Source organism: Rhincodon typus, chromosome 17, assembly GCF_021869965.1.
Source record: "Rhincodon typus isolate 14 chromosome 17, sRhiTyp1.1, whole genome shotgun sequence".
NCBI lineage: Eukaryota > Metazoa > Chordata > Chondrichthyes > Orectolobiformes > Rhincodontidae > Rhincodon > Rhincodon typus.
Window position 1 is genome coordinate 14958875 of NC_063348.1, and position 26435 is coordinate 14985309.

Below are 26435 nucleotides of genomic sequence, written 5' to 3' on the forward strand. Positions count from 1 at the left end.
TGACGCCCTCTAAAGTAAACTCCACCCCAAGACCTAACCTGACTAGCCAGTGCTGTATAATTTCTTTAAGAGTGAGGTCACTTTAAGAAACTCAAAGTATGCATGAGCCACATTGCTGGATGTCCTCATATGGCTAAGAACTATGGCTATTCTCCATTGTGGATACCTTAACAAAGGATGTGATTACTTTACTGTCTGTCCAAGCTTAGCTGTGAATAAACACACATGTGGGGACGTTAAATAAATAAAATCCATATACCTCACTTTACCTATATATACATAACACAAGCAATGACCACATGGTGTCAGAAGGGAGAGGAAGCGATGACATAGTGGTAATGTCGCTGAACTAGTAGTCCAGACTCCCCATCTAATGTCTGGGGACATGGATTAAAATCCCACCAATGACAGATGGTGAAATTTGAATTTAGTAAAATTCTGCAATTAAAAATTCTTCTGATGGTAACCACGTAGGCATTGTTAGGCGTTGTAAAGGCCCATCTCGTTCACTAATGTCCGTTTGGTGAAGGAAATCTAACTTCAGATCCATAGTAATGTGGTTGACTCTTGACTGCCCTCTGAAATGTCCTGGACAGCCCATCATTTCATGGGCAACAAATACTGGCCTTGCCAATAATGCTGGCATTCCATAAAAGAATTGAACAAAGTGGGATTATCTCTTTAAACTAAAAGATAACCAAAGAAGTTGATGATACAACTTGAAGACCATGAGGAGAAACTGCAGGAACGGCTCAAAAACCACTCCAAAAGTCAGAAGTTCTCACTCTATAGAGAGCAGAAGAAAATAAGTCAAGAAAACAGAAAAGAATGAGGATTTCTTCACAAACTGAGAGTACGTTTGAGATAGACAAAGCCAGGCAGGCAGCCAGCAAATTCAAAACTGCATTCTTCTGTTATGACCCACTTGGGAAAGTGAGCTGATAGTTCAGTAACACATCACCAGGGGTTGTCACAAAACTTAAAGATTTAATCAAATTACAGGAATTTCCTGTCTGATGAACATAAGTTAACAGAAATCACTGACCACGTTTATGTACTTAACAAGAAACTAAAGGTCAAGTTGCCATAGTACTGTTCAACCATAGGGTTGTTTTAAGTGTGACAACTGATGGTGGTTTAACTGGAGAGTCACAACATTTTAGATGAGGGGAGAGGTTGAGAAGGAGTGTCCTTCATGCTAACCTCGAACCTGTGGTGTTGGCATTACAAGCCAGATGTTCAGCTAACTGAGCTAACTAACCCCCTTCAAGGTTAAGTTTCCATAGTCACATAGGGTCGTTGGGCTGTTCTCTCATTAGAAAGAGTTGACTGGTCGTGAGTTTAATTTGAGGGTCACCACTGTAATGTTCATGGCAACCTCAGCCAGTGCAAGCATTGAACCCGTACTATTGGTGTCAGCCATTCAGTGCTATCTATTACAAATAAATCAATACTCACTATGGGCAAACAAAACTGAATTATCAATGTATAACTTAATTAGCTGGTATTCTAACACAGCCCTCCCCACAAACTTCTTAAACCTTAAAAACATACAGAAATAGAAAGATAAGCAAATAAACAATAATGTTACGAGTGGATGGAAAATTACTGGGGAATTACATTCAATAGCATTAATCCACAGGATACAATGAGGTGCCCCTTTTGCTTTTGCCAAGACCAGAACTCTGTTTTCTGATTTCCTTATTTCCTGGTACTTTCTGTTGGAGGTTGTGCTAATTGCAGTCTTTGCGTCACTGGCTAGAGGAAACAGCCTACAGCAACAAGGTGCAGGGCTGGATGAACACAGCAGGCCAAGCAGCATCATAGGAGCAGAAGCAAAACTGGTGGGAGAGAATAGTTAGCTACCTTTCAGGATTTGGTTACTTTACTACACGGAGAGAGAGAGACGTTGTCTTTCTTGTGGTCTGGAGTCGATGTGAATTGCCCAGGAAGTCTGAAATTCTAGCAAGTAATTCCCCTGCTCCCTGGGACCTCCTGATAAAATCTCCAACTGTGAATTAGAGTTGGAGACTTCAGACAGATTGCTCTTGCATAACTGGAGAATTATGCAGGAAATGTTAGATGGAAAATTTCCTGACTGACTCCACCCTGGTCTGCCATCTGACTCCCATCTTGACAAACCTGATTTGTACTTCAACATTCTCAGCTCCCCTCACATCTCCCCACCACCTGAGTGCCCCTGACTCCTGACATCCTGCTGACCATCTGATGCTCCCCCCTCTCCAACCTGAATTTCTGACTTAGCTGGTTTTAGAACGTCCAACCAGAAATTTGGAGTTCCATAAATGCAGAAAGGTAGGATTGACGGATTGCCACTCACAGAGAATTCTGGTCATTGCTAAAGGTAACAGACAGAGGAAAGAAAGCATATAACTAAAACTATATGTGACAATGAGGGATGCTGTAAACTCAGAGAAACACTTCCTTGCAATAGCCTGAAGCTGTGTAATTCTCATGACTTCTATCTTGGAGAGCTCTTTGGTAAAACATTTGAGATTTTCATTGGTCAAAATAACTTCACCTCTTGGTATATGTTGGCTGAGAAGCATTTATTTCCTTGCTGTTATAGACCTCAAAGCACAAAAATCTTGATACCACCTGTGGATCATATTTGTTTTGCACAACCAGTTATTAGAACTTTTGATTCAATGCAGACTGCTAGTGTAATTATTGCCACATAATTAACCACCAGATTATAGAAATTTAGTTTTCTGAGCAAGAAGAACCACAATAAGTGCATCCGTACCAAGTTGACTGGCTGGTCTAAACATTCAGCACAGAGCAGTCCATGCCAAAGGGATTGTATTTACAATGCCTAAAGTTTGTTGCTACTTTAACATAAGTGTTATTAAGACAAGATACTCTCTTACAAGTGAGATTCTGAAGAGGAGTGATTCTGATATAAGACTAGTTCAAGGTGATAGTGACTCATTGCTTAGGTTTAGGAATGCATTCAGGCTCTGAAAACTGCAGCATCTATAAGAAAAACATATTTGGTTATCACATTTTATGAAAACTGGACATCTTAGAAACACAGAACTGTTGTGGTGCAGAAGGAGCCATTTGTCCCAACATGCTTGCACCAGTTCTATTTTCTAGTGCCAAACTCCAGCCTTTCTCCCTTAACCCTGAACACTATTTCTATTCAATTAATCATCCACTGCCCTCTTGAATGCCTCGATTGAACCTGCCTCCACTACATGTCCAGTTGAGGTATTCCATACCATATCGACACACTGCAAAAAACTTTTTTCTCACATCAACCTTGTTTCATTTGCACATCACTTTAAATCTGTCCCTTCTCATTCTTTTTCCTTTGACAGGCAAGAACAGCTCATGATTTTGAAAACATCTACCACATCTCTCAGCACTTCGTCTCCAAGGAGAACAGTCTTACGTTCTTTAATCTAACTTCATAACTGGTTTTTCCTTCCTGGAACCATTCTTGCAAATCACTTTTGCATGCCCTCTGATGCATTCACATCATTTCTATAATGTGATGTCTGTAACTTATCAAAACAGTCTAGATGAAGTCTAGCATGTGTCCTCACAAGTTCACCATCACTTCTCTGCCCTTGTACTCTGCCCCAATTAATAAAGCCAAGAACATTGTATGCTTTATTAATGCTCTCTCCAACTGTCCTGCTACCTTCAATGATCTGTGCATATGCACACCCATGTGTCTCTGCTTTTACACCCCCTATTTTAGATTGTCTTTAAATGTTCTTCTGACCAAAATGCATCACTTTGCACTTCTGTGTATTGAACCTCATCTGCTATCTATCCGCTCACTCCACCAACTTGTCAATTTCCTTTTGGAGTTCCACAATGCCCATCTCACAGTTTACAGTTCTTCCAAGTTTAGTGTCATCTGAAAACTTAGAAATTGTTCCTTACATTTCAAGATCCATATCATTAATAACTACTATAAAAAGCAAGGGTCCCAATACTGATCCCTGGGAAACTCCACTGTAAATCTTCTTCCAGGCTGAAATATATCCATTGACCATTACTTTCTGTTTCCTATTACTCAGCCATTTTTGTATCCACATTGCCACTGTCCTTTTGATACCATGACCTATAACTTTTGTCATAAGTCTGTTGTGTGGCACTATATCAAACACCTTCTGGAAATCCATGTACACCACATCAATAGTGTTACCATCATCGAGCCTTTCTGTTACCTGTTCAAATAAATCCAGCAATTTAGTTATACATGATTTCACCTTTTGAAATTGTGCTGACTCTTCCTAAATCAATCTACCTTTTTCCATATGATTACTAATTCTATTCTGAATAACTGTTTCTACTATCTGGTCTATAATTGCTGGGAATATCCTTACAACCTTTCAAGGCTGTATTGTTTTCAGTTCTCTAGTTTTGTGGGACTTCCCCCTGAGTCCAAGGAAGACTGAAAGATTATGTATCTCTGCAATTTTTACCCTTACTTCCTTCAGATTCCTTGGATGCATTTTATCCAGTCCCAATGCCAACAATCTATCCAAGACTTCTTCCTTATTAATTTTGAACTTTCCTTGTGATAGAGTATGCTTAAAACACAACAGCTAATGATATAGTTTTGAAGCATAGTCACCTGTTGCGTTTTAAGAAATTTGATAACCAACTTGAGAACAGCAAAGTCCTGAATTTAGTAATTTGGTAATGCCCAGATAATCCGTTCTTTGAGCTGTTGATTGAGTCACAAGTATTGGATGACACTGGAGATAATTCCTCATCAAACCAGTGTTCTGGGATCTTTACATCCATCCACGGAGGCAAACAGGGCCTCATCCAGCAGCACCTGAAACACTGCAGCACTCTACTATTTTGGATTGTTAGCCCTGACTTTTGTACTCAAGCCTTAGAATGGTATTTAACACATGCACATACACCTACTGTGCTAAATTATATGGCATCAACTATTTTCATATATTTTTTGGAGGGCAACCACCTTGCAGAACCTCTGACAATCTATGACAGCTTGACTCAGTTGTAGCTCTCATTTGCCTCTAATTCACAAAATTAACATTCAAACCCAAATTTGTTTATTCAGCTTAGGCTGGGACTTCACTTCAAGACTGTGTTAGCCAATCTTTGGTACAGTAATCCCTAGGCCAATATGTAAAGGTAGAATTAATCATATCAGTTCATAATACCTCTGGCTAAGGATCAACTGGAATCTGAGGAAGAAAGGAAACAGAGTTTCTAAATTGGTAGCTTTTGAGGTTTCACTGGGAAATAAGTTAAATAACATACCAGCTACCTCATTTACCCAAGACAGAGAGAGCTTTTGTGATGACTCGAGATACAACATTTTTCAATAAAGATAACAGTGGGACCACCAGGTCCTGTGAATCCTAGATATTGAGAGTTATATAACATTGGATTAAAAAAAATGAAGGAAGGCTTATGGCAGATACCAAGGACTCAAAACAGCAGAAGCCCTAGAGAAGTATAGAATGTGTAAGAGGGAACTTAAAAAGAAGCTAAGGAGAGCTAAAAGGGGACATGAACGTTTACTGTACGTAAAATAAAGGAAAATCCTAATTATTTTATAGGTCTAAGGATAAAATGAAAATGAGGGAAAGAATGGGGCTTATTAAGGACCACAGTGGCAGTGTGTGCATGGAACCAGAAGATGTAGGTAGAGCCCTAAATTAATACTTTGGGTTAATGTTCACTCTTGAGAAGGACAATATGAGTAAAACAGTCAGGGAGAAGGACTGTGATACAATTTTTTAAAAAATAGAGAGGGGCTTAAAAGTAAATAAATCTCCAAGGCCAAATGAAATGTATCCCAAGTTGTCAAGTGAGGCAAGGGAGGAAATAGCAGGAGCACTTTCAAAATTTTTCAATTCCTCTCTGGACACAGCAGAGGTGCTGGAGGACAGCCAATGTGGCACCGTTATGCAAGAAGGGAATAAGGAATAAACCAGGAAACTACAAGCCAATCAGTTTAACCTCGGCGGTGGAGCAACTATTGGAATCAATTCTGAGGGACAGAATTAATCTGTATTTGGAGAGGCAGGTTTTAATCAACAACGGTCAGCATGGTTTTGTTAAGGAGAGATCATGTCTAAGCAATTCAATTGAATTTTGTGAAGAGGTCACAATGTGTGTAAATGAGAGTAATGCCTTCAATGTAGTCTTCTTAGACTTCAGCAAGGCCTTTGATAAGATCCCACATGGGAGAGTGATAGCAAAAGTAAAACCAAGGAGATTTAGCAAGTTGGATCCGCAATTGTCTGAGTGGCAGGAAGCAGAGGTTGTTTGTTGGAGGATGTTTTTCCAACTGGAGGCCTGTGTCCAGTGTATTCCCACAGGGTCAGTGTTGGGGCCCTTGCTTTAGTGGTTTATATAAATGATTTAGACTTGAAAACTACACAAATTTGAAAACACACAGCAACAGATTTAAAAACAGCTTCTTCCCCAGTGTTATCAGACTTATGAACGGACCTCTCATATATTAGATTTGATGTTTCTCTGCACCTTCCCTGTAGCCCTAACACTATATTCTGCATTCTATTCTATTACCCTGACATACTTATGTAAGGTGTGATTTGTTTGGTTAGCACACAAAACAATACTTTTCACTATATCTTGGTATTTGTGACCATAATAAATCAAATCAAAACAAAAATTAGTCAGTTGGTAAACCACAGGGGAAGTGAAGGCCTAGTTATCATTAGACTATTAATCCAAAAGTCCAGCTAATGTTCTGTGGACCTATGTTCAAATCCTGCCACAGTAAATGGTGGAATTTGGATTCAATTTTAAAAAATCTCGAATGACAAATCTACTAATGACTGTGAAACCATTGTCAATTGTTGGAAAAACCCACTAGGTTCACTAATGTCCTCAGGGAAGGAATTCTGCCATCCTCACCTGATCTGGTCTACATATGACTCCAGACCTACAGCATTGTGGTTGACGCTCCCCCTGAAATAGCCTAGCAAACCATTCAGTTGTATCAATCGCTTTGAAGTCTCAAAGAAATGAAACTGGATGGACTAAGTTGGGAGAGCTGTCAAAAAACAGCCTGCCATAATCATGCCTGCAGAATCATTCAATGTCCCAGACATTACCATCACCATCCCAGGATATGTCCTGTCCCAACTGCAAGACCACTAGTGGCAGAGTGGTATACATTCAGGAGGGAGTTGCCCTAGGAGTTCTCAGCATTGACTCTAGGCCCCATGAAGCTTCATGGCTTCAGGTTAAACATGGGAAAGGAAACCTGTTGATTATCATGTACTGTCCTCCTCCGCTGATGATTCAGTACTCCTCAATGTTGAACAACACTTGATGGAAGCACTGAGAATGGCAAAGGTGCACAAGAACTCTGGGTGGGGTGATTTCAACATCCACTACCAAGGCTGGCTCGGCAGCAGCATTACTGATCGAGCTGGTCAGGTCCTAAAGGACATAGCTGTGAGACTGGGTTTGCAGCAGGTGGTGAGGGAACCAAAACGAGGGAGAAACATACTTGACCTCATCCTTACCAGTCTGCTAGCTGCAGATGCATCTGTCCATGACATTATTAGTAAGAGTGACTATTGCTGTCTCCTTGTGGACACAAAGTCCCGCCTTCACATTGAAATTAACTCTGTCATGCTATGTGGCACTAACACTATGCAAAATGGGACAGACTTCAAACAGATCTAGCAACTCAAGACTGGCCATCCATGAGGCCCTGTGGGCCATCAACAGTGGTGGAATTGTACTCCAGCACAATCTGTAACCTCATGACATGGCATATCTCCCACTCAACTATTACCATCAAGCCAGGGAATCAATGGAGAGTGCAGGAAGACATGCCAAGAGCAGAGCCAGACATAGCTGAAAATGAAAACCAAAAGAACTGCGGATGCTGTAAATCAGGAACAAAAACAGAATTTGCTGGAAAAGCTCAGCAGGTAAGGCAGCATCTGTGAAGAAAAAAAATCAGAGTTAACGTTTCAGGTCCGGTGACCCTTCCTCAGAACAGTTTTATTAGCCTCTTAATAGAGGGAGATTGGGGAACAAGTATGCAGACACTGAAAGAACTGTGGATGCTGTAAATCAGGAACAAAAACAGAAGTTGCTGGAAAAACTCAGCAGGTCTGGGAGCATCTGTGAAGAAAATATCAGAGTTCTGCCAGACCTGCTGAGCTTTTCCAGCAACTTCTGTTTTTGTTCCTAAGCATGTAGAGACATCTCTTACAAACATTTAAGAATAATAAGGTTGTAATAGTAGATTATTTTAATTTTCCAAACATTGACTGAAACTACCATAGTGTTAAAAGTTTGGATGGTGAAAAATTTGCTAAATGTATTCAGAAAATTTTCTTGATCAATATGTAAATGTTCCTACTAGAGAGGAACAAAACTTGATCTTCTGTTGGGTAATAAGACAGGTCAAGTGACTTAATTATGGTAGGGGAACACTGCGTCTAGTGATCATAAATCTATTTATTTTAAAATAATTATGGGAAAAGATAAAACTTCCATAAAATTAACGTTTTTAATCGGAGTAGGGCAAATATTAATGGTATCAGACATGAACTTTCAAAATTGATTGGCATGTTCACAAAATTCAGAGTCATTTTGTTGCTTGCCTTCATTGCTGAGACTTTTGAGTATAGATCCCTACAGCATGGAAGCAGACCATTCAGCCCCATCGAGTCCACACCGACCCTCCAAACAACAACCCACCCAGACCCACTCCCCATACCCAACTCTTTAACCCTGCATTTCCCATGGTTAATCCACCTAGCATGTGCATCCCTCAACACTATGGGCAATTTAGCATAGCCAGTCCACCTAACCAGCACATCTCTAGACTGTGGGAGGAAACAGGAGCATCTAGGGGAAACCCACACAAACATGGGGAGAATGTGCAAACTTCACACAGTTACCCAAGGGAAGAATCAAACCTGGGTTCCTGGCACCCTGAGGCAGTAGCACTAGCCAATGAGCCACAGTACTGCCCCAAGTATAGGAGTTGGAATGTTATGCTGAGGTTGTACAAGATATTTGTGAGACCTCTTTTCGAGTACTGCATCCAGTTCTGTTTGTCGTGTTGTAAGAGGGATATTATTAAGCTGGAGATAAGATTGGTAGGATTAGAGAACAATGGATGAATAAAGATATTGAGGTTCTAGTCAAGAATAAAAAAGAATCATATATTAGATATAAACAAGTGGGTTCAAATGAATCTCATGAACAGTATAAAGAGTGTAGGGGCATTCTTAAGAGGAAGATCAGGAAGGTAAAGAGACGAAATGAGATAGCCTTGGTAAATAAGGTTAAGGATATTCCAAAGAGATTCTACAAGTACATTAAGAGCAAGGGAGTAACAAGAGAGAGAGCAGGGCCCATTAAAGATTAAAGAGGTTATCTTTATGTTGAACTTCAGGAAATGGAAGAGATATTATATAAAATTTCAACATCAGTTTTTACTGTGGAGAAGGAAATGGAGGCTAGAGAACTCAGGGAAATAAATATTGATGTTTTGAAAACAGTTCACATTACAGAAGAGGAAGTGCTGGAGGTCTCAGAAAATATAAATGATTTGATTTGATTTGAGTTAAGTTTTATTGTCACAAGTACTTAAGTCCAGAAGTACAGGAGTACAGTCAAAAGTGTTCAGTGTTGACATTCATGCTGCAATCTAGGTACAAAACAAGTAGTACATGGTATAAGTAGAAAAATAAAGAAGTAAAGTTAGAAGTTAACATTACAGTCCTTCCTAGTATTAAGTGGAAAAATTAAGGTAAAAATTCAACAGTCTTTCTCAAGTGCACTCCCTGCAAGGGCTTGGTGTCCTCTGCTTTGGCTTGCTCTCTGGGAAACCTTGAGCTCCCTGCTCTCGATGCCGCAGATGCCGGGGGACCTCCCTCACTGACACTTCGTGGTCACTCTATCCACATTGGGCTCAGGCCCACAACTACTTCCATGCACTTGACTTCTAGCCAATACCACCCCAGGCCCACAGCTGCTTCCCCGCGCCAGACCTTCAGCTAATACTGCTCCGGGCCCACAGCCACTCCATGTGCTGGATCTCTAGCCAACACCACTCGGGACCCACACTCCCCGCGATGCCACCACTGCTGCTACCTCTTGTGATGATGCTGCGGCTTTCAAGAAGTTACTTTGTCCTGGATTTTTTGAAGAGAGGTTGTAAGGCAGAGGTGGTGAGCTGTCTCTAAGAAAGTAAACAGCTTATGAGACCTTGGGATTTTTTTTTACAATTGGAGTAATGTAAGTAGTCTGTCTGTGGCCAGCTGTCACAGACCAGACTTTCTAGTTATTTTTAGTGTTTACATTTAGCTTTAAGCAGAAGCTATTAGGGTTTCAAAAGAGTTGAAAGCTTCAGTGAATGTCTCTTTACTGCTACTCTCTCTAAATTTTCTCTTGATGTTTTTTCCTCCTGGATTGGAGAACTGCATGTGAAAATCTGTATCTGAATTTTCCTTTTTTGTTGAGGGGTGTGTTTATGGGATGTTACTATATTGGAACAGTTAATTAGTAATAGTTCCTGTATCTATTATTCTTTTATGTTTTCAAATAGAGTTAAGTTATTCTAAATTCCTCTTTCTTTGGTTGTATTTTAACTACAGTGTTTAAATAAAATGTGTTTTGCGTAACATCGAGTAGTTTGACTAGTCGCATTGCATCTGAGACACTTTACATTTGCCTCTAAAACAAGAAAATGTTAGGGTCTAGGCTATCTTCTTAAAATATTTTTGAGGGGTTTTGGTCTGGTCTATAACACTGTCTCTCTCCAGAACCCCAGATGGTAAGTAAAAAAAGATGAGAAAGAAAGAGAAGAAGGAAAAAAGAATGCAGCTGGCCTGGAGCAGGCAGGCCTATTATACTGTTGCTGTCATCTTGAATAGCTGGCTCACTCTCCCCACCATGCTGCCAGGTCCTGCTCTCCCCTGCTGCCGCTGGGCCCTCTCTCATTCCTCTACATTGCTGGCCCGCTATCTCTTGCTGCTGCTGCTGCCTTAGAAGGCCTTAAAAAGAGCAAAAGAAACAAAAAAGTGCTGACGGAGGTGGACAAGCCCTGGTCCAGAAGCTCGAATGCAGCCATGCTACTCTGCCACCGACATCTTGCCCAAAATGTCTCTGGGACGTGATCTACAGAATTTTTGGGGAGTTAAGGTGGAAGTTGCTGGGGTCCTTGCAGAAAAAAATGTATCATCTATGGCCCTATGGATGAGGTGCCAGATGACTGGAGAGTGGCTAATGTTGTGCCTTTGTGTGAGAAGGGATGTAAGGAGAAGCCTGGGAACTACAGACCTGTGAGTCTGACTTCATGGTGGGTATGTTGTTGGAAGTGATTCTGAAAGATAGGATTTATATGCATTTGAAGAGACAACGAATGATTCCGAACAGTCAGCATGGTTTTGTGTGAGGGAGGGAAATCGTGTCACACAAACTTGATTGAGTTTTTTGAGGAAGTAACCAAGAAGATTGATAAAGGCTGATTGGACATAAAGTCTTTGACAAGGTTCTGCATGGAAGACTAATTAGTAAAGTTAGATGACATGGGATTCAGGCTGAGCTTGCCAATTGGATAAAAAAAATTGGCTTTAGGGCAGGAGACAGAGAAGGAAGGTGAATGGTTGTTTCTCAGACTGGAGGCCTGTGACCATATATTCCGTTCAATGTCCACTTTTGTTTGTCACTTAAATAAGTGTTTCAGATGAGAATATAGAAGGCATGGCTAGTAAGTCTGCAGCTGACACTAAGATTGGTGGTATAGTGGACCATAAAGAAGGTTATCTAAGATGACAAAGAGATCTTGATCAGTTGGGTCAATGGACTGAAGAGTGGCAGATGGAGTTTAGTTTGGCATGAAATGTGTGGCATGAGATTTTGGTAAAACAAACAAGGGCAGGGCTTATACAATGTAAGGTAGGGCATTGGGTAGTGTTGTAGAACAGGGAGGCCTAAGATTTTCTCAATTCTTTGAAGTTTGCATCGCATAAAGACAGGGTGGTTAAGGAGGCGTTTATCACGCTCAGACCTTTGATTATAGGAGTTGGGACGTTATGTTGAGGTTGTACAGGTCATTGGTGATGCCTGAGCTGAAGTACTGTGTCCAATTCTGGTCGCCCAGTTATAGGAAGGATACTGGAGAATGTTCAGAAAAGATTTACCAGGATATTGCCAGGAATGGAGGGTTTGATTTATAAAGAGAGGCTGGATAGTGGATAGGCTGGGACTTTTTTCACTGGAGAATAGGAGGTTTATAAAATCATGAGAGGTATAGATAAGGGAATGTCTTTTCCCTAGGATAAGGGATTTCATGACTAGCGGGCTTATTTTTTAAGATGAGAGGGGAAAGATTTAAAAAAGACATGGGGACAATTTTTTTACACAGAGAGTGGTTCGTGTGTAGAATGAACTTCCTGAGGAAGTAGTGGATGAAGGCACAGTTACAATGTTTAGAAGACATTTAGGTAAGTACATCAATAAGAAATGCTTGGAGGGATTTGGGCAAGTGCAAACAGGTGGGACTAGTTTAGTTTGAAATTGTGGTCGGCATGGACTAGTTGGACTGAAGGGGCTATTTCCGTGCTGTATGACGCTATAAATCCAATTGTCCTGTAGTTTTCTGCCATCTATGTCCCTCCCTTTTTGAATAAAGGAGTTGCTTTTGCAATCTAATGGAGCATTCTGTGAGTCAGGAGACTTCTGAAAAATTAAAAACAATTCATCAACTATTTCAACTTGCCATACCTTAGGATGAGATCCATCAGGACCTAAGGACTTGTCAGCAGCTCTAACAATTAATTTAATACCATTCTCTACTGATTGTAACATTCCTGAGTTTCTGTTTCCCTTCCATTTCTTGATTTTTAGTTGCATTTGGGATGTTTTATCTTTTATAATGGAGATTGATGTAAAGTGTCTGTTGAATTCATCTCCCACTTCTTTATTTTCCATTAACAATTCTGCAGATTCACTTTCTAGAAGACTAATGCTAACTTTGTTAACAATTTTTCTTTTTTAAAATATTAACAGAAATTCTTATCATCACTGCATATTTCTGGATAGCTTTCTCTTACACTCTAAGTTTTGACTCCTTATTATCTTAGTTGTTTTTTATGTATATTGTGTCCAATCCACTGATCTACCACTTGTCTTTCCATAATGATATGCTTTTTGTTATAGTCATAAAGTCATATAGCATGGAAACAGATCCTTTTGTCCAACTAGTCTACGCGGACCATGTTTCCAAACCAAAATGGTCCCACTTGCCTGTGCTTGGCCCATATCCCTCCAAACCTTTCCTATTCATGCATTTATTCAAATGTCTTATAAATACTGTAACTATACCTGCATCCACCACTTTGTCTGGCAGTTCATTCCACATATAAACCACTTTTTATGTAAAGAAAGTTGCCCCTCATGTACTTTTTAAATCTTTCCCCTCTCACCTTAAAAATATGTCTCCTAGTTTTAAACTCTCTAGTTTAGACACTTGCTATTTACCCTATTTCTGCCCCTCATCATTTTATAAACTCTATAAAGTCACCCCTCAACCTCTTATGCTCTAGTGAAAAAAGCTCCAGTCTATCTTTATTAGTCAAAATTTCTATTCCTGTCAACATCCTGGTAAATCTTTTCTGAACCTTCTCCAATTTAATAATAGCCTTCCTATAGCAGGGCAACCAGAATTGTTCACAGTACTCCAGAAGAGACCTCATCAGTATCTTGCACAACCTAAACATAACGTCCCAACTCCTATACTCAAAGATGTGAGCAATGAAGGCAAGCATGCTAAATACCTTCTTAACTACCCTGTCTATGTTTTCAAAGAATTTCAAAGAACTATATACCCAAACCCCTAGATTTCTTTGTTCTACAACAAAAGGCATTTGACAAGGTTCCTCACAGTAGACTGGTTAACAAGGTTAGATTGTATGGAAGTCAGAGAGAAATAGCCATTTGGATACAAAATTGGCTAGAAGGTAGGAGACAGAGAGTGGTTGTGAAGGGTTGCTCTTTGGACTTGCGGCCTCTGACCAGCGGTGTGCCACAGGGATCGGTGCTGGGTCCACTGCTTTTTGTCATTTATATAAATTATTTGGATGTGAATAAAGGAGGTATGGTTAGTAAATTTGCAGATGACACCAAAATTCTTGGTGTAATGGACATAAAGAAGGTTACTTCAGAATACAGTGGGATATTGATCAGATGGGCCGATGGGCTGAGGAGTGGTGGGTGGAGTTTAATCTAGATAAATGTGAGGTGCTACATTTTGGTAGGGCAAATCAGGGCAGGACTTATACACTTAATGCTAAGGACCTCGGGAGTGTTGCCGAACAAAGGGACCTTGGAGTGCAGGTTCATCATTGCTTGAAAGTGGAGTCACAAGTAGACAGGGTAGTGAAGAAGGCATTTGCTACACTTGCCTTTATTGATCAGGACATTGAGTGTAGGAGTTGGGAGGTCATGTTGCAGCTGTACAGGACATTAGTTAGGCCACTTATGGAATACTGCATTCAATTCTGGCCTCCTTACTACAGGAAAGATGTTATTAAACTTGAAAGGTTCTGAAAAGATTTACAAGGATGTTGCCAAGGTTGGAGGGTTTGAATTGTAGAGAGAGGCTGCATAGTCTGGGGCAATTTTCTCTGGAGCATCAGAGGCTGAGGGGTAACCTTATAAAGGTTTATAAAAATCATGAAGGGCATGGATGGGGAGAATAACCAGGGTCTTTTTCCCAGGATAGGGGTGTCCAAAACCAGAGGCGTAGGTTTAAGATGAGAGGGGAAAGATTTAAAAGGGTCCTAAAGGGCAACTTTTTCACACAGAGGGTGGTGTGTGTATGGAATGAACTGCCAGAGGAAGTGGTGGAGGCTGGTAAAATTATAACATTTAAAAGGATGGATATATGAATAGGAAGGCTTTAGAGGGATATGGGCCAAAGGCTGGCAAATGGGACTAGATTAATTTAGGATATCTGGTCGGCATGGATGAGTTAGACTGAAGGGTCTGTTTCTGTGCTGTATATCTCAATGACTCTGTGACTACCCAGGCCCTATCATTAATTGCATAAGCCTTTGTTTGTTTTAGCAAAATGCAATACCTTGCATTTGTCCAAATTAAACACCATGTCTCACTTCTCAGCCCATCTTTCTGTGAACCACAGATTGTGTGTCCATTTCTTTCAATTTTTCTTGCTCATTGGAATGTATATAATTTGTGTATTCTGAAATATATGCCATGTATCTCTGTTGAGCTGCCCTCAACATAATTTGCTAATTCACTTTCGCCATGTCTGCTTTCATGGCCTCATAATTGTCCTTACTTAAGTTTAAAGTTTAGAGAAAAACCTACTCCTCTCTTTCTCACACTGAATGAAAATTTTAATCATACTGTGGTTGCTACTACCTAGTGGCATTTCATTAATTACTTTTAGGGGGCCTGTACATCAATTCCATGGTGACTTCTTCCCTTTATCATTTCTCATCTCTACCCAAACTATCTCCACATCCTGGTTTCCTGAACTTTTGTTATGTCTCCATGTTGTACTAATGCTGCCATTAACTAATAGGTACATGTCTACCTTTCGCTGCACTTTCACACCTTCCTAAAGGTCATGCTTCCTTAAATAATCAGGTATGAAACCATGTCATCATGCAGCCATGTCCCCATAATGGCCACCAGATCATATTTACTTACTTCACCAAAAAACATGTTTTGATGAAGATCTCATCTTGCACTCATCAACATAATTTGCAAGAATACCAATTCAAGGGGAAAAACAACATTTATACTTGGATGGGTACATGAATTGGAAGGGCTTAAATGGAAATGAACCAAATGCTGGCAAAATGGCACTAGATTAATTTAGGACATATGGTTGGCATGGACAAATTGGACGGAAGGGTCTGTTTCCATACTGTACAACTCTATAACTCTAGGAGAGGAGAGTGCTGATTAGTTGGCAAGTGGATTTTGATTTGTAGAGTGCACTCAATAATGTTGATTGACAGATAACTGCCAGGTTCTTTTTAAACTTTATATCAGGCAGTTTGAGTGTAATTGGTCAGGACATTGCCCTGACTAATGAACCAATGAATGGTTGTCACCTATTTTGTTGAATTGAATCAGGCTTAGTACATGTACATCTTCTTATTGTCTGCAAAGAATAGGGCCCATATATCAATATATGTATTTTCGAGTACATGCAGTTCTGATGCAATGCCAATGACAATCCTGAATTGTTGACAGCATTATTGGGTGGCACAGTGGTCCAGTGGTTAGCACTGCTGCCCCACAGTGCCAGGGACCTGGGTTCAATTCTAGCCTTGGGTGACTGTCTATGTGGAGTTTGCACGTTCTACCCTGTGTCTGCATGGGTTCCTCCGGGTGCTCCCGTTTCCTCTCACAGTTCAAAGATGTGCAGGCTAGGTGGATTGGCCATGCTAAATTGCCTGTAGTGTTCAGGGACATGTAGGTTAGTTGGGTTATAGGGGGATGGGTCTGGGTGAGATGCTCTGAGGGTTGGTGTGGACTTGTTGGGCCAAAGGGCCTGTTTCCACACTGTACAGATTCTATGATTATTCTTCACATACTTATTCCCACCAATTTTAAGCCACATCTTTGTCTCTGTATTCTGATTTGCCTTATACCAATTTGCTTGTGGCTCAGAAAATAATTCATACATTATGACTTTTGAGGTTCTGCTTCTTCGCTAGGGGCCTAGCTGCTCATATGGACAATGCAGAGCCACATTTTTTTGTTCTGCCTATGTTGTTGGGACCCACATGGACTATGGTGACTGAATCCTCCCCTTGCTCCCATAGTAAGTTTCTGTCAAACCTTCAGCAGATGTCCTGGCACCAGGCACATAACATAGCCATCTAGACTCACACTCTTTGCTGCAGAGAACATTGTCATTTCCTCTGACTATACTGTCCCCTACTACCACTACATTCTGTTTTGCTTTTTCTGCTCGGATGGCTTCCTATACCACGCTGTCATGGTCAGTTAGCAACCCCACTCTCATCCAAACAAGCTAAAAGAACCTTAAATTTGTTGGGCAATTGCAAAGGCTGAGGCTCCAACACTCTCGCCTTCTGGCTTCCCTTCCCAACCTCACTTCAAGTCACAGTCTCTTGTGCCTGAGCCCTGACCAAATCAGAAAACCCTATTCCATAAAGTGTGACTGTCTCCTGATACAAAGAATCCAAAAGTTTATGTTCCCCTCCCTGATGTGTCACAGTGTCTGTAGTGCACCTTTCAGCTCATACATTGGAAGCTGCTCAAACTTCATTCGTTCACCACAAATGTGTTTGCCCTGGATAAACTGGCATCCAACAACTCCATGCTGTAGCTGTAACACATCACCTTTCTTGCCATCCACAATGTGTTCTCCTCTGAAATTTTTAGCATCATTTAAATTATGAAGGGACTATAATTGGGTTCACTACTACACATGCGATTGAAACAACAGTATGAAAATGTGTACTAAATATTTACATTAATCCTGGATAATAGCCTGTTTGGATTTAGTTATACTTTCTCTGCTTTGGTCAAGCATCTTCAGTGAGCTGTGCATGTAAAGCTAGAATCCTTTCTCAAGACTTTTCATACAGTTAATTGTAAATAATTATAGTCTTGTAGATTGTGTAATTTTCCTTTTAAATTATATTTTTTAGACATATGTGGAGGCATGTTGATAGCTGCATCTGGAAATATAACCTCTCCAAATTTCCCTGGATTATATCCTAATAATGCTGACTGCAAGTGGCTAATTCGGGCACCTCATCGTTTGAAGGTGTGTAAGAGCTCAGTAATGGTGTTCATAAAATAAAAAGTTGCAGGCAAAGTAGCAATATTTGTAATATTTTGCAATATTTTGTGCATTACACATCAGTGCTATCAGTACTGGGAAGTTGTAGTTTTCCTTTACATATTGACCTGAAAGTCATTTCCACTTTGTATATACCATCAAATGAATGTAGGGTAAATATTCCATCTTACCAGGAGTTTTCAAGTGGCAGAACACAGTCCAATATTGAACCACGATATTCCTTCGCTCTAAAAACATTAAAGAATGCATAAAAAGGAGATGCATTAGATAGCTGTTGAAGTAGAATAATTTTCATTACTCTTGCATTTCTTTTCCTTTCACGGTATTTTCATTGGGCTATGTTTGAGATCCTGAAAAATTCAGAAACAGAACATGACGACAAATATATACAACCAGTGGCAACATTTGGAGAGATCACACAAGAAAAAAAATACTAGAATGATCTGAAAGCACTGATAGGTTTTAGAGAGGCCAACCTGGATAGAAAGAACATATATGGACACTGAAGGGAAGAGTAACAGTAATTAAAAACAAGGATGGAATCATAGTACAATTCCTTCATGCTGTGCAAGAATAGTTATAACTTCCCTATTCAGGTCTACCTGCTGCTACACCATCCCAAAATCTCCTGGAGAAATCATTGGGTGTTGGCTTGTTGCTTTGCTGTGTCCACTTTCTGCCATTTCAAGATGGGTGATATTTATATGGAAAGCAAACAATAAATCTAGTAATTTAACAGCAGATCAAGAGCAGAAACAGAAGCATCCTGATGCAAGTCAGAAATATTATGAAGCAGAAAGGTTTCAGAATGATGTGAAGCAAACCTAGACAGTGATGATCAATTAGATCAGTTGTTAATTGCTAGATCAGTTGTTAAATTTTAATCTGAGATAGATAAATATTAGTTGAGCAAATGTATTAAGGGCTATGGGCCAAAGGCAGATTTTTGGAGTTAGGCCACAGATCAGCCATGATTTTATTGAGTTGAATAGCCTACTCCTGTTCCTGTGTTCATATGTCCCATGAAGACTTGTGCTCTACCACTCCTGCCATTGCCTGCAATATCTTCCCTCATCTGCTCTCTTCTGACCCCAAACCTCGAAAACTAGTAACCCTACATGCCCTCTGAGTTGGCTACCCACCCCCTCAGAACACCTCACCAACTTTCAATCAACTGCACCAGACTATCATTTGTGCCACCCACATTTACCTCACTTAATTCCCATCTTTCTCACTTAGCAAAGATACAAAATTAATTGAATGAGAAGAAGCAGAGGGTAATTAGTGGTAAACATTGAATCTTGGACCAGAGTAAAGATATACAGAGATTATCAGCAGTCTATTTTCAGTTTCAGCTTTAACTGAAATTTGCTAACAACATGGTCGTATTTTCTTTGGTAGTACTTTCTGATGCTTTGAGCAATTTGGCCAATGGTGAGAAATGTGGGAAAGTACAGCAAAAATAAAAAAGAAAATTCAGAATCTTGACTTCAAGAAGAAATATTTCCAATTTTCCCTTCAACTTTTGAACAGTGAGTTCAGGATCTCAGTAATAAGAGGTGACAATCTTATGTCCATGCATTTGTATCCCATTATTACCCAAACTCATGGCATACCTTTATGTGTAGCTGTCAATTTTCTTTTCTTTCCTTGAGAAACTGGACAGCACCAATTCCTGACATGAAAGGCAGAGAAGTTCCTGACAGCAGCAGCTTGCCACTTGCTTCCCTGGGCCTTCATCCAACTTAGTCTCTTTTACGATATGCATGCTTCTTGGACACAGTCCTCCTCCCTTTTTCATCCACACTACCAGCCATTATGCCTGCACTCAGACCAACTTGCACACCAATTCGGTCCTTCAAGACTTTACTTTGGAACTCATGGGGATTTATGATTTCCATACTTCTTTCAGGTTATTTTGCGCACAGCAACACACTAACATCTCATGCCTCTTATGTGTGAACATATGAAATACAAGCAGAAGTAGATAGTCAATCCCCAGAGTCTGCTCTGCTATTCAGTAAGATCATGGCCAATCTGTCTGTGTTTTGAATTTCACATTCCCATCTAACCCCAATAACCTTTGATTCCCTTGCCTAACAAGAATCTGTCTACTTTTGCTTAAAAATATTTAATGATGCAGCCTGTACCACCTTGTAAGGCAGAGCGTTCCAAAGTTGCACAATGTTCACAGAGAAAAGAATGTTCCTCATCTCTGTTCTAAAAGAATGCCCTGAATTTTAAAACGGTGCCCCTTAGTTATTGACTAACAAGAGGAAACATCCTTTCCATTTTGATCTTCTCAACACCATTGAGGTTTGTATACACTTCAATCAAGTTACCCCTCACTCCTGTAGAGTCTCATGGGAACATGCCCAATCTGTTCAACCTACCCTTGTAACATAATCCACTCATTCTAGGCATCAATCTAGTAAACCGCCCCCGAACAGCTTTCAATGTATTTACATCCTTGCTTAAGTAAAGGAGACAAGAACAGCACATAGTATTTGAGATATGGTTTCATCAATGTCCTGTATAAATGAAGCATGACATTATTAGTTTTGTGTTCATTTCCCCTCATAATAAAGCTTATCATCTCATTAGCCTTCTTCATTACTTGCTGCACCTACATACTAACATTTTGGGACTCGTGGACTAACTTAAATCCCTCTGCAACTTGGAATTCTGCAGCTGTTTTCCATTGAAGTAATACTCCATTTTTTAAAAAATTCTTTTTGCCAAAGTAAACTACTTATCATTTTCCCACATTATGCTCTGCCAGATTTTTGCCCACTGACTTAACCAACCTATATCCATCACAATCTCATTATGTCTTCTTCAATAAATAGCTTCCTACATGTACTGATGTCTGTGAATTTAGTTACCATACCTTCTCTCCCTTCACCTAAGTTTTTGATGTAAATTTTAAGAAGTAGCGACTCCAGCAAAGACCATTGTTTGACTCCACTTATCACATCCTGCCAATCAGGCATAAACCTATTTATACATACTGTTTTCTGCCAGCCAGCCAGTCAGTTATCTGTCATGTTAATATGTTACCCTCTAAACTATGAATTTTTATTTTCCGCCACAACCTTTATGTGGTACCTTATCAGATGCCTTATGGAAATCCACATATAGTATGTTTACAAGCTCCTCTTCTTCCATATCGCATGCCACTCCTTCAAACAACTGTAGAAATTTGGTGAAGCATGGTTTCCTTTTGACGATACCATGCTGATTCTTCCTGGTTACCTTGATTCTTTTTCCATGTGAGCTGCTGTAATCTCTTCAATGATTGATTCTAACAGCTTCCCATGGTAGATGCCAAGCTAATTGGATTATTGTTTACTGTTGTCTACCTCCTATCTTCTTGAAAGAGGAGTTATATTTGTTACTTTCCAGTCTGTAAGAACCTTTCCAGAATTTTGAAATCTTAACACCAAAGCATTTGCTAACTCATTAGCCACCTCTTTAGGACCTTGGGATGAAAGACCTGGCGATGTGTCAGTTTCCAATTCCATCAGTTATTTATTATTGTTTGCCTCATGATTATCATTGAACTAATTTCCTCTCTCCCTCTTCTATCTCCTGATTTACAGCTACAAGAAACCCCCACTAATCATTGTCCTGATACTCGTTGTTTTGCATACATGTCCTTATTTTATCAGCGAACAATTTTGGTACTAGTTGAGCTGTCTTGTACTTAACATCATTGTTACACCACGTTGCCAAAAATTAATTCCTATGAGAAATCAATCCCTGTTTTAGCTGTTCATCAAATTTTTCTAAGAACATATCTCTTATAAACAGTGAGAACGTTTTTATTAATGGAATGTTTTTCTACTCTATCATGAAGACAGAAGCAAATATTCATTAAATTAATTTGCTATTTCCTTGTTATCTGCTAATAACTTCCCATTTTCAATGTCTAGAGAGCTAATATTCACTACTGAAATAACTCCACAGAGGCCAAGGCACCTTTGATTGCCCTCACTATATCTGACAACAGATATAACCTGATCTCCTGAACCAAGGCAATATTGCAAAAATGCCATCCGTGATTAAAAGTATTATCCTTCCACATTTATCTAGTTTTCTATTTTTCTTGAATATTATATACCACTCAATACTCAGCTCCCAATCTTGAACCATGTCTCAGTAATGGCTAACAGATTGTATTTATTTTCTCAATGTGCATTTTCAGTTCATTTACTTTGCTATCTCTGCAGATACAGAGCCTTTAGGTTTGTATTTTTGTTAATTTTCTAATGCCTAGTCTTGATTGTCGGTGTCCTCCTAGGTTTTTTGCTCTCTCTTCTTCCTATTGTTTTCTGACCTTCATTTCCCAAGGTATTTATTTTGCTCTTTTACCTTGTTTCTACTCTTTGATGTGCCATATCGTTCCACATTTGATCCCTTGCCCCCACCATTTAATTTTAAACTCTTCCTACTTCCTGGTTATGCAGTTTGCATGTATACTGGATCAAAAATAGTTTACACCCAAACCATCTTATGGCTCTTAGCTTAATTTCTTAGCAATCACTCACTTTATGTTTGCTTAGAGGCCTCTGTGGCTTGCATTGCTATTTAGTGCATAGGCTCTTCAGTGCTGTTAGCTATCAGTTGTTACTAGCTAACAGTCTCTGTTGGGGAATTGTTTTCATTAAGGATTGGTAGATCATCCTGAATTTCAAAGGGAGCCTGCAAGTCACTCACAAGGACACAAAGTTGAAACTATGCCATTTTTAATCAGAAGTCAACTGCACAATAAAGATATAAATGCTGCCATCACATGCAGTCTTGGCAGAGTAAGTTACTGTTTGTCTCTTCAGAGATGGTGTATGATCCTATGAATTTCAGGCTCTGCTATGGGGTAATTGCATTAATCACAGATCCACTGATTCAGTAATGCCACCCATCTGGCTTTAATGACAGGTCATTAATTTTACAAGAGTGAATATTACAAATTGTGGCCTTAAGCGATTATGACCATTATTATTTTTGCACTAATTGCTTTCTCTTCACATCAGCTAAGTAAATTTAATCAGACTCTGCCTAAAAAGCATGACACGGCCTTCACATTTCTGAATCAATATCTCATAGCTAACACTGGAAAACAATGCAACCCTTGTTGCAAACCGAATTGTAATTATGTAAGGACATGGTCTTTGATGCTCAAGGGTGGCATATTTGGGATAGGGATGGGGCTGCTGTCATGGCAGCTGACTGTCAGAATTTCATTTCCCCGATGTAGTGTGAACATTTTCGTTCTGCGATGTGGATAAAGTCACATAACTCAGAGCTCTTTATAGAGGTATGACAACAACACTGCAGCCCATTTGCTGTAGGTTCACCCATATTGCCATTAAGAATGGAGTTCCAGGATTTTGACTCAGTGACACTGAAGGATTTCCAAATCTGGATGGTGAGTGGCTTGGAGGGAACTTGCACGTGGTGGTAACTGCTGCCCTTGTCCATCTAAAAGGCAGTGGTCGTGGGTTGGATCCTTCGTGAATTTCTACAGCGCTTGTGGATAGTGCACACTCCAACTACTGAGCATTAGTGATGGAGGGACTGGGTGTTTGTAGATGTGGTGCCAATCAAGCGGATTTCTTTGTCCTGGATGGTCCCAAGGTTATTGAGTGTTGTTGGATCTGCACTAATCCAGGAGTGCTCCATAATACTCCTGACTTGCGCCTTGTAGACAGGCTTTGGCGAGTCAGGAGGTGTGTTATTTGCTGCAAAATTCCTAGCCCCTCATCTGTTCTTGTAGCCACATTTATTTCTCTATATGGTATTTATACAGCCAAGTAAGTATGTGGCTAGTCCAGCTCAGTTTCTGGTTAATGGTGACTTCCCTAGGATGTTGATATTGGGGGTCTCAACGATGGTGATGCCAATGACTGTCAAGGAGCAATAGTTAGATTCTCTCATTGGAAATGGTTATTACCTGGCAATTACCTAGCACAAATGTTACTTGCCACTTGTTAGCCCAAACCTGCATGTTGTACTGTGTATACTGTATTTGGGCATAGAGTGCTTCAGTATCTGAATGGTTATGAATGATTATGTAATCATCAATGAGTATCCCCACTCCTGACAGAGAGGGGTTCATCGTTTGAAGCAGCTAAAGATGGTTTGGCCAAGGACACTACCCTGGGAAACTCCTACAGAAATGTCCTGGAGCTGAGCTGACTGACCTTCAACAACCACATCCATCTTCTTTGTCCTAAATATGACTCCAACCAGTGGAGAATTTTCCCCTGATTCCCATTGACTCCAGTTTTGTTAAAGCTCCTTGATGCCATACTTGATCAGATATCAAGGACATCACCTTTCACCTCATCGGTGGAATTCATCACTTTTGTCCATGTTTGAACTAAGGCTGAAATGAATTCAGGAGCTTAGTGGCCCTGGAGGAATCCAAACTGTGTGTCAGTGTGCAGTTTATTGCTATACAAATGCTGTTTAATAGCACTATTGATGACACCTTTCATTACTGATGATCATGAGTAGATTGATGGGGCAGTTATTGGTTGGGTTGAATTTGTCCCGCTTTTTATACATAGGGCACACCTAGGCAATTTTCCACATTGTCAGGTAGATGCCAATGTTGAAACTGTACTAGAACAGCTGGCTTGGGGACATGGCAAGTTTTGGAGCATAAATCTTCCAAATGTTGACAGGGCCCACAACATTTGCGGTATCCAGTACCTCCAACTATTTCTTGACTTCATGCAGAGTGAATCAAATTGGCTGAAGACTGGCATGTGCGATGCTGAGGATGCCTGGAGGAGGACAAGATGGATCACCCACTGGACACTTCTGGCTGAAGGTTATTATGAGTGGTTCAGCATATTTTTCTGCGCTGATGTGCTGAGTTGTCTCATTATTGAGAATGATGTTTGTAGAGCCTCCTCCTCCAATGAGTTCTTTAATTGTCCATAATTAGGTGTGGCGAGAATGCAGAGCTTAGATCTGATCTATTGGTTGTGAAATAGCTTAGCTTATCCATATCTTGCTGCCGTTGCTGTTTGATTTAATTTATTTATTGTCATGTACATTTTGTTACAAATACAGTGAAAAGTTGTATAGTGTTGCTATTCTCTGGCACCATCTTAAAACACAGAAAAATAAACCAAAACATAGAATATAAAGACAGAAAAATAAAGAAATAAAGAAAGTGTTCAACTTTACAGTTCTTATTGTTAAGTGTTCCGTCATGGGCCTGGTTGCCAGACACAAATCCCCTTTGCTTGGCATGCATTTTATACAGAGGACCATACCTGGGCAATTTTCCACATTGTCAGATAGACACCAGTGTTGAAACTGTACTGAAATAGTCCTATTCTTCACTGTAGCTTCACCGGGCCAACTCGTGGTGCTGCTCATGGCATGTTCTTCACTTGATTCCATTGCTTGATGATACTGGTAGAGTGTGAGAGATGCCAGGCTAGACTGGACACTTAATGTTGTAATTTTCTGTTGGCTATATGTAAAGCAGCCCCTGTTTAGCACTAAGACTTGGATGTTTTTGAAGTCCTTGCACACTTCTCCTGCTGAATAATTGTTTCCTTATCTGCATGATTGTATGCTTGGTCCTTTCCATTGATTGCCCCTTGCTGTGGTGGAGAAGTTTTATTGATCATGAGTATGATGCCTTCAGGAGTTCTCAACTCCTGGCAGGGGCACCCATTAAATAAGGTCGGAGGGGTAACCAGATAAAAGCCTTTCTAAAACATGTCCTCAACATTAATCTAGGCGATAGATATTTGTGTGATATTGACAGCTGTGAAAGGAAATGAAGATTGCAGCAGTAGGGAAATCCTGAATCCTTGAGATTTCCTTTCCACTGGAAGTGGATCAAACTTTCATCAAAGACCTGCATCTGACATGTAATGGCATTCCCATGTTAAAAATATGTGCGTCACAAAGCATCTACCTGGAGGAATTCAACCACCCCACTAACCCCTGACAAAATCCCTGCAATGATTGTTGAAAGGTGATAGGGACAGGATTGGTAAGACCTGGAAATCCTTAGCTTTGGACTAGCATGTAGCTAGTGAAATTTTACTCAGGCATTTTACTCTTGGAATAGGAACATCTTTCTTCGTGACTGAACAGCCCTCTTCAGGGGCCAGAAAAGATGCCCTAAAAAATGCCTGTTCCATCACTAATGATCTGGAATCCAGCAGCCAGCAGGCTCCTCTTGTTAGTGATAAATGGAATTAAATCAATAGCAAGAAGTGATATAGAATCCAAAGACATAGAATCTGAGTGGGTAGAGTTGAGGAACTGCAAAGGGAAAAAGACTCAAATGCAAGTTTTGTACAGGCCTAGTAGACAGGACGTGGGGCAGAAAATAAATCAGGAGAGAGAAAAGTGATGTAAGAAAGGCACTATTACAGTAATTCTGGGGACTTCTATATGCAGGTGGACTGGGAAAATCAGGTTGGTAACGGACCTCAAGGAAGGCATTCTGAATCTGTACAAGATGGTTCTTTGGAGCAGCTTCTGGTAGAGCCCACTAAGGAACAGGCAGGTCTGGATTTGGTTATATGTAATGAGATAGATTTAATTAGAGAGGTTA

General features: G+C 40.1%; 1 protein-coding gene across 1 annotated transcript in view; it reads left to right on the forward strand.

Annotated features, from left to right (window-relative positions):
* Positions 1-26435, forward strand: part of LOC109930083 (astacin-like metalloendopeptidase) — a 92089-nt gene that overhangs the window by 56175 nt on the left and 9479 nt on the right. Inside the window, exon 7 of the mRNA XM_048607296.1 lies at positions 17688-17806. Coding sequence (XP_048463253.1) covers positions 17688-17806 — 119 coding nt within the window. The remainder of the gene's footprint in view (positions 1-17687; positions 17807-26435) is intronic.